This window comes from Nannospalax galili, unplaced genomic scaffold (genome assembly GCF_000622305.1).
Source record: "Nannospalax galili isolate Female #2095 unplaced genomic scaffold, S.galili_v1.0 scaffold749, whole genome shotgun sequence".
Lineage (NCBI taxonomy): Eukaryota > Metazoa > Chordata > Mammalia > Rodentia > Spalacidae > Nannospalax > Nannospalax galili.
This window is the reverse complement of record NW_008359885.1, coordinates 767,140-779,817: the sequence shown is the minus strand read 5'-3', so window position 1 is coordinate 779,817 and position 12,678 is coordinate 767,140. Positions and strand designations below refer to the sequence as shown.

At 41.1% G+C, this 12,678-nt stretch overlaps 1 protein-coding gene across 1 annotated transcript in view; it reads right to left on the bottom strand.

Moving 5' to 3' along the window:
* Nucleotides 1-12,678, bottom strand: part of Myrfl (myelin regulatory factor like) — a 153,716-nt gene that overhangs the window by 20,534 nt on the left and 120,504 nt on the right. Inside the window, exons 14-16 of the mRNA XM_029558986.1 lie at nt 5,489-5,655; nt 4,848-4,908; nt 952-1,037 (exon numbers count right to left, since the gene is read on the bottom strand). Coding sequence (XP_029414846.1) covers nt 952-1,037; nt 4,848-4,908; nt 5,489-5,655 — 314 coding nt within the window. The remainder of the gene's footprint in view (nt 1-951; nt 1,038-4,847; nt 4,909-5,488; nt 5,656-12,678) is intronic.

Genomic DNA, 12,678 nt, shown 5'->3' with positions numbered 1-12,678 from the left:
GGCCAGCCTGGCCTACATAGTGAGTTCCAGGCCAGCTGGGGCTACAGGGAGACCCTGTCTCAAAAAGACCATAAAATAAATATAATTAAAAAAATATATATATAAATAAATAAATAAAAAAAGGTCAGGACCCCAGTTCTTTCCCACATTCACGAAGCAGTCTTTTCTTTCACTATGCCAGGCTAACAGTAAGAAAAGACTATCCCCAGGCCCAGAGAACATAGACAGGATGGGCCAGGCTCAATCAGTAATAGGAAGTCATCCCAGTAGCCATAGGAGCCTGGAGACCAGAGCCCTGAGCAAGAGCCTGCATTCTAACAGGCATGGTACTACTCCCTGTTCACTCTCACCTCCACAGGGAGGGACAGTAGTCAAAAGTTACCCTGTTTGCTTAGCCACCACTGCCGTCCTTACTGCATTTGCTTGTTTAATTCCTTGGTTGTTTGTTTTGGCTACAAAGTCATTATAGTCAATGAATCTTCACATATCCTGGTGCATAAAGTCTTCACTGAAAGATGCAAAACACCTAATGAATGTGAGTGACCAGGGAGAAGGACTGCACAAGATTTCTTTCTTACTCCTTTCTCCCAAGCAGACAGAAAAGAAAACAAAGATTTTGGGAGAGCTCTTTGCAAAGATAAGACAAACACACAACATGCGCACGCGCGCGCACACACACACACACACACACACACACACGGCATAGTTTGTTGCTAAATCACAATTGATTGGGAAAATAAAATCATCCTTCTCACACTGAAGCACGGAAATCCAGTTCTTTTTCTTTAAGACATCAGTTTCAAAAGGGTCCCTTCATCTCTAAGCTATCAAAGGTCAGTGCCTGGTTTAAAGAGCTTCTTGTCTTCAAAGTCAGTAGAAAATCAGCCCCCAGTTCATATGTGAGAAAAGAAAAAGAAGATCTTAACAGCATAATACTGAATTTTTTCTTACCAAAATGCCATCACAGCAATTAGAGTTATCACCAGTGTCTGGAAAACCCAGTTGGGACAAGATTGTTTTCTTCCTGAAAAAGAAACCTTATAGAAAGGTCCATGAATGAACAGTAACAAATTCATACAATAGCCATGAGAAGGAGGCCTGAGGGTCCACTCCAGCAGGACTCTTGCTGTCTCCCCTCAGGATGCTTCGGTTCCTTACTAGCCTTGGTTTACATCTCCCTCTCCTTTACTCTTGCTTCTCTGAAAACAACAATATCATTCAAACCTCCCTTTGCTTGATGTCAAGATTTCCTTTCCCTGGCATCCTGCAGAACGATTATCTGTACTACTCATTTGCCACTTGGTCTTCCAACTTTATGAAAGAAGACAGCCTATGACCTTGTCAGAGCCCAGATGTCCATCTTGTTATAGACTTTGGGAAATTCAAAGTTCTTCCAAATGTGAAGGAGTAAGTCCCTGTCAGAGCATGTCAGGCATTATGGAAAAATGTAGGAAAGACTTCTGTGGCATAAAAATCCTACCAAACACACCTTGATTGACTATCCCACTCTTCCACCTATTATAAGGCTCTGGGCCTGTGTCTTATTCTCCCATCCATTCAATGAATATTGCCTGTTAATGTACAATATTATCGAGCTTATGAACATTAGTAAGTTATGGTTTAGGAAGTGAATGAGATAGACTTTAGGACAGACACATGGCATCATAAAAACTGGTACAGACCAGAATTACAAATAGATGGTAGGGAGCTGTGGAACTGGTAGGAAATCTAACTGAAGAGGTTCTCTGCCCACTCTAAAAAAGAACTCCTTAAATTAGCTTCCTACTAATGTAATGGGGAAGATTATGTTTGCTTCCTTCTGAGAATGCGAAGTCAAATCATGCTTTCCCTGGTGTCCTGCAGAACAATTATCTGTACTATTCATTTGCCACTTGGTCTTCCAACTTTATGAAAGAAGACAAGGTATTACAAAATGGTAATGATTAAGAAGGAGCTTAAAATTGGCCTTTAGCTATTTCTTGGATTTGTTATCTGATTAAGGAAAATGGTCTTCAGTGTAAGAAGGGAGTGTTTAGTGATATATTTTTTAAAAAGCACACAGGCCCTGGGGCTACTAGAACCTAGTCATGCCTGAGTGCCACTGGAAGCCACCTGAATGTCTCAAAGTCCATGGTTGGCACCCACGTTTCCTATGTCTCATTAGAACTATTCTGAGGATGTTTGACTGCTGTACAGAGAAAGAACTCAATAGAATTTGTTTAATTGATTGGAATTAAAGCATTATTCATAGAATAAGTGCTTTCCCTTCAACCCACCCTCCATAGCTGCTGGATTTGAAAACATGAACAACAGTGAATGTGGATCCAGCACTTACTGGGTTCCCAGGCACTCTTCTGAGTGCTGTACAGACACTAATGTATAGAATCCTCATAATCATATAGAACTCTTTGAGGAAAATTCCATAATCATCCTCATTTTAGAGACAGGAATTTTTTTTTAAGGCCTTGGAAAGCTAAATTCCTCACCTAGGGCAAATAGCTAGTAGACCATGGAGCCAGAAGTTGAGTTTAAAAAGTTTGGCTCTGCAATCTATGGTCTTAAACACTATGCTATGTAACCCAATTGTTCTGTGTATAAAAAAGAAAACATTACAAAATTCAGATACTATCCAAAAGGTCTTTGTAGCTTATCAAATGAACTCCTTAGCTGGTGGTCCAGGACATCTGAGCCAAACCTCTCATTTTCAGCCTCCTCTTCGCTAATGCTCCCTAACAAAATCCCCCTGTTCCTTCAATGAAGCCCAGTCCAGATCCAACAATTCTGCTTATGCCATTCTATGAGAAACCTCTGCCCCAGCTCCATCGCTGCCTGTCTGCAGCAAACTCTGGGCCAGGCTCCCAGAATTCTTCTGCAGCACTCTGAGCCTCTGCAGCATTGCGAACATCAGGGCAACTTACTGTTCTTTGTGCCTTCTGTCTCTCTAGGCTGCCTTGAATTCCTTACATCACTTCTGACTCTTCCTTGCCTCCTACTGGCTTCTCACAGAGACTGCAAGAGTTGGAGGGTTAATGCTCATGTAAGTGCCAGATCCTGTCTACAGTACCCCCAGCTGGACTGGAACTCACTATGTAGACCAGACTGGTGTCCATCTCACAGAGATCTGCCTGTATCTACCTCCCTAGTGCTGGGATTAAAGGCATGCACTGCCGCACCCGACTTTCTTAATGCTTTTCATTTAAGTTGTGACCCTTTGTGAATATCCCCAGATGGTGCCCTCCATCTATGTATCCATTTGATGTCTTTTAGAATAGTTGAACACAGTGTAGTATGGAGAGGTGAGAATAAACTGGGCCAGTGCCTACCATGTGCTGGTCCCTGAGGATACCAAATAAGGAAGGCAGACACAAGGCCTGCTCTCATGGCCCATAGATTCCACCAGTAGTCCTGAGATAACTGCAAAAAAACCCCAGAATCTTTGGGTGTAAGATTGGACCTACAGAGGTTGCAGATGAGTAAACTATACTTTGGGACTGCCATGAACATGGACAGCATTCTTTCTACCCTACTGCAAGCTGGTTAGTACCCAGTGTATCTCTCCTACACCATGCTTCAGTGTGTTGACTGACACATGCTAGGCACTGTGCTAAGAACTTTAACACATTCAATCCTTAATACTTACAAAAGACTGCATTTCTATTTCCTGGCATGATTAAGCAATTCTCCCAGAACTTGTGTGTGTGTGCGCGCGCAGTGTATGTGTGTTTATTTGTACGCCAAGAAACCTGTCAACAATGTAATACTTTACTAGATTTTAGAATTTTGGACCATCTGTATATATATATATATATATCTTTTTAGAATGGTTGAACACGGCATAGCATGAGGAGTTGAGAATAAACAGAGACAGTTCAGACAGTGGCTGGGACCCTATGTCAGTTAAGGTCACACATTGGGAAGGGTCTTGCTTTGGATCAGTCATGGACCTGAGGGACAGTTTCACAGGTCTCGGTGAATTACCCCATAAAGAGATTGTTGCTGCTGCCTCCTCACTGACCCACTCATGTGATAGAGAGGGCATCCCTCTGGTAAATAAGCAAATTATTAGCTTTGATTTTTTACTGGAAATGTTATACTACTTGATGTAAGTTGTCTTCATTCATTTATTAATGAAGCCATCACATTTTAACCCTTTGAGCAAGTAAATATCAGTACCCACTTGTATATTCAGCATTAAGTATCAAAGAGAAAAAGGAATTTGCGGATTAATTGAAGTCTCTTAGGGATCTTCTGAAGCTAACAATAAAGGACTAAGTGAGGTCATGGGATGTGTATGGATCATACTGCCCACAGTTACAAACATGTGAAAGCTCTTCGATTTCATCAAATAGGGCCCATATAAATAATAGCTGGCAGGTTATTTCTGAAATGGTCATGCTCCTAATTCTTTTCCCTAACTTTTGTTATTTATAAAAATGGTTACTATTCATTAACACCTGAGCTGCAGAAGGATACAAACCAGGGAAATAGGTGGAAGGGGAGGTATTGTGTGTGTGCGTGTGTGTGTGTGTGTGTGTGTGTGTGTGTGTGTCCTCTACCGTGGATTGAAAACAGGGCCACTCATGAGCTAGGTAAGTGCTCTACCACTGAGTTATATCCAGTCAGATTTTTAATGTTTTTGTATTTTGAGACAGACTCTCACTAAGTTGCCTAGGCTAGCATTGAACTCATTTTATAGCCTAGGTAGACCTTCAACTTTCAATCTTCCTGCCTTGGTCCACCTACCCCAAGTAGCGGGATAACAGACCTACAACCATCAGGCTCAGCTAAGACTTGTTCTTTTGTATAGAAAATATCATCTCTGTTCATTTTAAATTTAAGGTATTTACCTTGTGTTTTTTTGAAATGGCCCTTCTTGGAGAAGATGTACTAACAGCTCTGCTAAATTTGCTTTAAAAAGAGAAAGAGAAAATTGATTACTATTCAAATGCCTCTCTCTAGGAGGTATATGACAAAGGCCCAGGCTGTCACAAACACAGCAGTTTACTTTCTTTTGTAATACAGTGATAATTTGGAAAAAGAAAAGTCAAAGCAACTGGGAGTTCTTTTTGTGGGAAAAAGACTGTAGTAAGCATAAATGAATGCATTAGCTTTTTTTTTTCCAGAACTAAACCCCAGGAAATGTGCATTTAGTTCCTTAAGTAATAAGGTCCCCCTGAAGACCAAACATAATTTTCTAAATTTAGAAATGACCACCTCTCCTCCTTAAAGGAGAAGTCATCTTTTTGTTTAAATTGAGCATATCCTATAACAGTTGCTATTAAACAGATGCATCATATTTTATTTTTAAAGCACCTAAAGAAAAATTAACAGAATTACCACACTAGGCAATGGTATCCTAACATTCTAAGAGAAGAACAGGGACCTCAGGATCAGAGTCATCAAGGCTGATTGATCCAGAAAGCCAGTTAGATTGCTCTGCCATGGAAGGAACCCACTCTTCCAGACTTTGTGGAGATGCTGAGCATACCTGATGGAACTTGCTTCACTGGCTGAGGATTTCCAACTACTACTGAGGTGCTTTAGCCTGGACAATTTTTTGTTCCATATTTCTAACTCTTCTATTCTTTCTTCAAGGTTGTTGGTTAGTTTGCACAGCTGCTTCACTGCCCCTACATTTTCCATGAAGATCTGGTCCTAAAAAAGGAGCATAATGCAAGCTGCATAAATGTATAGTTTGAAGCCACCAAGGAACTGTCCACAGCCTGTTCAAAGACAGTCAGAAGACATAATTGAAAACAGTTATATACCCATAACTTCAAGTTCACTCAAGATAAATCTGAAGTGCTTTGAAACTCGGAAGAGTTTTGTTTTTTTTTTTTTTAAACTATCTGCTGTGTTGTAAAACTACTTTTGTTCAATTTGCAATAAAATGGAAATATGTCCTTGTAACCCAAAAGAGGAGTTGGAGATGAAGGACATTGTAAAGTTTGAAGTCCAAAGATTTATTTTCAGTGGCATTTATGCTGTGTCTAAAACCCATTTTAAAAAGACCCAGAACAGGCTTCTGATTGCTGATTTGTGTGTTCACTGCTAAATCCCCTTAAGAAGCAATTGTAGTACTCCCTGGTAAATATGCACCAAATTTTTCAGGTGATGGAGGGATGCTTAGCCAGGTATGGAGAAATTTTTAATCCAGTACTCAGACAGCTAAGACAAGAGGATCATGAATTCCAGGCCAGCCTCAGCTACATATAAGAGATCCTGTTTAAAAAAAAAAAAAAAAAAAAAAAATTGGCTTATAGCAATATGCACAAGATCTGTGCAAATTCAAGCCAAACAAAAACCCAGAATGGATGGGGAGGTAGGCAAGAAGCCCCTGCCCTGCTGAGACTCTATTGGCATGTAATGGCTGCTAGGAGAAAGGGAGTCCGTTTTCTTTACCAGTGTGATACCTGGTAGGTTGTCCAGACTCCAAGGGACACAACCACATCCAAGAGCATTTTGGAGACACAGATTAGACTCAGACTCAATAGGCCTTTAAAAAAGAGACAGAGATAGGCTGGAGAGACGGCTCAGTGGTTTTAAGAGCAATGGCTGCTCTTGCGGAGGACCCAGCTTTGGTTCCCAGCACCCACATGGCAACTCACTTCTGTCCATAACTCCAGTTCTAGGGGATCTGATTCCCTCTTCTGACCTCCATGGGCATTGCGTGGCACGGGTGTACTTACATGAATGAAGGCAATACATGCATACACATAAAAGAAAAATTTTTTAAATTAGAAAAAGAGAAAGACAAATAACAATAAAAGACAAAGTTGGGGTGAGGAGCATTAAGGTAGGGTGGAGAGAAGGAAAGGGGTCTGCATATGATCAAAATATATTATACAAAATTCTTGAATCAATAGAAAAACAACACTATAAACACCCAAACTTTCCTCTGAGTCCTGCCACCAGGTAAAATGTAACAAGCTCTTTAGATGCCAGCTTCATCATTTATAAATGAGATAATTCTTAAGATATTAATTTCTACTTTAACATCTCCTGAGCTATCTTTTTTAATTCAAATTTTAGCCTAACTCTCAAAACAAAAATTTAAAAAGATAATTAATCCCTTTTGTTCAAAGAAAGTCATTATAACATCGGAAATAGGAGAAATCACTAAAGCCAGGAAGCCCAGGCCAGTTCCTCCCCTACCCACAGGGTTTGTCTGTAGTATGAACACGTGTCTACCTCAGCCAGAATAGAATGTTGGAAAAGCTGTCAGCTCACACCTTGACCCCCATGACCTTTCTTCCTTTTCCTCCCTCTTCTTAAAAGTCCAAAGCAATGTCTGTCTCACAGAGGGCAGCCCACTACTGTAAAGTGAAGAGCCCGGGAAGCCAGTGACTCAAGACTATTTGTGGCTGGAAGGTCAGACTTGGGCTGTGTTTTTGAGATTCTCATGCAAACTTTGAAGCTTTCAGGGTTTCAAGCCCTGGAGAAAAAAAAAAATCACTCAAAGAGCAATCAAAGTATGGTATATACATGTTGAAAATTTCTTAATGAAACCCGTTATTTTTTATAATTAAAGCTGCACATTACAGATCTAAGCTCGGTTTGTACAGTTTTAAAGACAGGTGTGCCTATTACATTCCCAGCAGCCGTGGAGCTCTAATGAAGCCCTCTGAACTTGTTGCTTGACTATTTGTATCAGGTGTTACCTGTCGGCTGTCTCTCTGCTCAAATGGTGAGTCTGTGGGGAGCAGGCATTATATTGATTCTTTGTTAAACAGTAAAAGATAGACAAGCAAATTGAGAGGTGCTGAGTTTGCAGCGTAGAAAAGGAGAAAGCTTTACTATTCGGGAAGCAAAATAATCTGAAGCCTGATTTCTGAAGCCTACGTTTAGAGAGAGGGTGGAGGGTGGAGGGTAGAGGGAGGAAAAGAGATGAGATGCCTGCATTCTAAAATTTATCAGAAAATGACTTTTCCTAAAGTCTTATTGGAGAGCCTTAAAAATCTATCTGAAAACCACAAAGTGATAAAAAAGTATAGAGCCGAATTTAGCGGTGTCTAGCAAAATTCCATGTTTTTGTTTTCAGAGCCAGTGGCTCTCATTTTGAGAAATCTCTTCCATAGACCATCCGATAGAATGGAAGATGGAAGAAAAAAACTTTGATCAAACCAAATATTTGTTTGATAATGGCACACAGCAGCACACTGCTTCAGGAAGGACTAAGGAGTGCCTTCCTCTGCTGGCGGTGGCGGCCCACGCCTTTAATCCCAGCACTCGGGAGGCAGAGGCAGGCGAATCTCTGTGAGTTCAAGGCCAGCCTGGTCTACATAGCGAGTTCCAGATCAGCTGGGGGCTACAGGGAGACCCTGTCTCAAAAATACCAAAAAAAAACAAGTGTCTTTCTGTACAGCAAAAATTATGACAGTATAAGAACTGTCAGGATGGCAGGATGATTTTTTTTTCTAAAAAAAAAAAAGGAAAAATACATAAACACACGTATTTTCTCATTAAAAAAATGGAGGCTGAATTAAATTTTTTTTTTAATTTACACTTAATGGGAAGGAAGAACCAAAGTAGGTAAACTGGATAAAGCCAGGCTATGGGAATGAACCTTTATATATGCACATACACCTTTAGGATGTGGGGGACATTTTACTCCGTGTTCTCTTGCACATTCAGACCCTTGCCTCTAATTGTTAACTTTGTGTATCCAGGTGGGAGGATATATAGGTAAGGCTAAACCAGGAAGAGGCCCTGGGACTGGAATCGTTCATTCTAAGGGAGTGGGATGGGGGTACAGGGGGTTGGGGGTTCTGGGGTGCAAGGGCACAGCAGGGAAAAGGCAGAGCGCTAAGGTGGGAGCAGAGGGTGGAGAATAATCAGCCCAAATGAAATTCAATGAAAACCCTGTATGGAAACCTATTACTTGTAAGGTAATAAAAAAAATGAAATACAATAAAATACAGAGAGACAAAAAGAAAAATGTGAATTTTTAAAAAATATAAAACAAAATTATACAAAAATAAAAGCACCTTATAAAGAAAAAGAAAAAACAAACGAGCCTGATGTGGAGTTGAGATTCTGCTTTAACCTTACAGAAGGATTTGTTTTAAATATGTCCTCAAGTCACAGTAACTTGACTATTCCTTGTGGAAAGATCTAAATACCAAAATAAATAAATGAATAAATAGCAAAGAAATCTTAACTAGCTGTTTTCAGTTGTTTAAAGCTCTTAGAATAAAATGCAATTAGAAATAACTTGACTATTCCTTGTGGAAAGATCTAAATACCAAAATAAATAAATGAATAAATAGCAAAGAAATCTTAACCTTTTAATAATCATGTTGATAACAACAGTAATGAACTATGTGCATAAATAAACCATACACAATTATCATTGGATGCAATAAATACATAATTATGTTAGAAATCCTGAGGTTTTAGCATGTAAGAAATATAAATATAAAATTAAAATATTAAGTAAAATCCTAGCAATTCTAAGTTTAAATGAAAGGTATCATTATGGATTATCAATGTATTCTATTTTATAAAAAGGAAAAATGTTTCCTAGCTATCTATACCCATGAAAAAAGACTATGACTGAGTAACAATGATCACCTTCTTCATGGTCCTTAAATACCACTGAAAGGAAGCAGGAATCTGGGAAGGGGCACCCCAGGCTTGGGACAGGCACAGTATGAAGCAAAAGCCTAAAATCCCCACTGTCTGCACAAAGCAGATGGCTGCCACAGAGGAGGGTGGGTGTGTCAAAGCAGCCAACAAGAAGGGCAAGACAGAACAGCAAAGGACTAAGTACTATAATGGACCAAGGAGTCAAATTGTTGGAAAAGCACCCAGAGTCTTATCCACTTCTTTTCTGAAAATTTGCAAATAAAGGAAGGAATGAAGCTTTTGCTGCCTCTGCTGCATATCAACTACACAGCTGATAAGGAAAAGCTCATTCAATAATTATTCCAGAAACTAGAGAAACAAGGACACTACTTCCCAGCCCCAAATAAAATAGTAGATGTAGTCAAAAATAATTCTCAATAGCTACCCAACCCTCATGGATATCTTTGCTCCTTTGTGTTACACATAGATACATAACTCACTCCTGAAATGTCAGCACCACTTAGATTTTATGATATTAATGAAGCATGGTAAATTTTTATGTATGATGGTATACTAGTTCCATTTTTAAGAAGTGGTCCTTCCTTTCAGAAAAATGTTGCTGGAGCTGGGGAGAGAGCTCAACAGGTAAAGTGTTTGGTAAACTAAGCTGGACCCAGAACCCATGTTTAAAAAGCCAGGTAGTCATGTTGGTATGCACTTCAATTTCAGAGCTAGTGAGGTAGAGACAGGCACTCCTTGGGACTCACTGGAAAGCCAGCTTAACCTAACAAGTGAGCCCCAGGCCAAAGAGAGACGCTGTTTCAAAAAACAAGATTACAATAAGATAATTTTATATTAAATTAAAAAAAATTTTATGTGTATGCGTGTATTGCCTACATGTAGGTAAGTGCACCCATGTTGTGCAATGCCCATGGAGGACAGAAAAGGCTGTTGGATTCCCTCGAACTGGAGTTACAGACAGTTGTTAGCTGCCATGTGGGTGCTGGGATTCGAACCCGGGTCTTCTGCAAGAACAGCCAGTGTTCTTAACCACTGAGCCATCTCTCTAGGCCCTTATATTAAAAAAATTTTTTAAACAACAACAACAAACAAACCAGGTGGTGGATGGTACTTCCAAGGAATGACAACAAAGATTGACCTCTGGCATCTACACTCACACATAACTACACATACATGAACAGGCACATACATGTGCACACATACATGTACACACACACAAAGAAAAAATTTATCTATAATAAAATGATACAACACAAGAACTTGGTTTAAATAATGTAGTCAAAGGGAAATTCAAATAAATAAGTCAAGAATTGGTAATGCATGTTATGGTTTGAATGTGAAATGCCCTCCATAGGCTAGTGTGTTTGAACACTTGGTTGCCCAGTTGGTGATGCTGTTTAGGAGACTGCACAACCTTTGGGGTGGGTACGTGGCTTTCAGAGGTGGGTCCCTTGGGATGGGTCTTTGCTACAGCTCAGCCCGGCCTCTATTCAGGCTCTCAGCTTCCTGAGTCATTGAGACATAAGACACTGCAGTGGCCTCATGCTCCTGTCTGTGTGAACTCTACAGAGTCTTCTGCACTATTAGAGACTGAACCTGTGAGCCAAAATAAATCTCTCCTCATTTAATGCTTCTGTCACAACAATGAGAAAAGTAACTAATATACTACAGACTCTGGCCAAGATACACATGGGTTTTCAGTACTGTTCTCTTTAATTTTGTGTGCATACAAAATTTCTCCTTAAAAAAAATAAATTAGGCACAGCCTGCCAGTCTGTTTCCTGGATGCAGGGGCTGAGCTCTCGGCCAGGGGCCACCATTGCTTCCTGATCGCTTGCATTCAGATAGGTCCTACTGGAGCTTCCCAGAAGCTCCCTGGGCCTGGTCCCACCCTCACCACCCTCTGCTTCCCTGGGCCTTTCTCTGGGGTAAGTCGAACAGGTCCTCCTCACCCTCCACACCTTGACTCCCCCAGCCTCATTCACCCTCCCATCTCCCCTGCCAGTCTCTCCTCCAAGCCTGGGTCCTGTCCCATTCTTTGTCTTGGCGCCCTAGGGAACCGCCACTGCTTCCTGATCCTTTGCATCCATACCAACCCAGTTCCATCTCGAGGTCCCCAGGAGCCCTGTGGGCCTGGTCCCTCCCTCACCTCTCTCTACTTTCCTAGGCTCAACAGCCCACCAGCCTCTTTACTGGACCCCAGGGCTGACCTCTCGTCTGGGACCACCATTGGTTCCAGATCCCTTGCTTCCAGACGGACCCTCTTCCTTCTCGAGGTCCCCAGGAGCTCTCTGGGCCTGATCCTACCCTCACCTCCCTCTGCTTCCCTGGACCTGCACCACCCACCAGCCTCTTTCTGGGATTCTGGGGCTGACCATTCCTCTTCCTGATCCTTTGCATCCAGACCAACCCAGCTCCTCCGTGCAGTCCCCAGGAGGCCTTGGGGCCTCTTCCCACCCCATCTGCCTTTGCATCTCTCAGTGGCAGGGCCACCAGCTGCCCTAGACCAGCATCTTTCCTGGGCCAGGCTCCCAGACCAGTCCAACCCCCAAATTCCTGAGGCCAAAATCCTTCCTGGAGGGACCCAGACCTTAGGAGAAAGCCTGAAAACATCTGACCCTCACCTGAATTGGGCCTCTGTGGGTACTGCTGAAGACAAAAGAAATCGGCCACTCCAATATAAAATCAAAAGAGAGAACCAGAAGCTTCGATGAACCAGGTTTTCATGCTCAAAAAGTAAACCACAAAGACACATAAAGTTCACAAAAAGAAGCAGACCTAAACTTGAAGTCCTGAGTCTCACACAAGAATCAGAAACTACAAAAGAAATTCACATATCAAAATCACAGAGAAAAAATAACATGAAAAACCAATATAACATATCCCCACCAAATATCAATAGTACTCTAGAGGAGTACAATGAGAACCCCCTAGAGATAATGCAGGACATGGAACTCAAAAGAACAATTATACATATGATAAAAGAATTCGGTGAATTTAAAGAACATACACAAAAAGAAATCAAAGAACTGAAGGAAGATAGGGATAAACTTCTGAATGAATTCAGAAAAGAGTTAGAAATATTGAAGA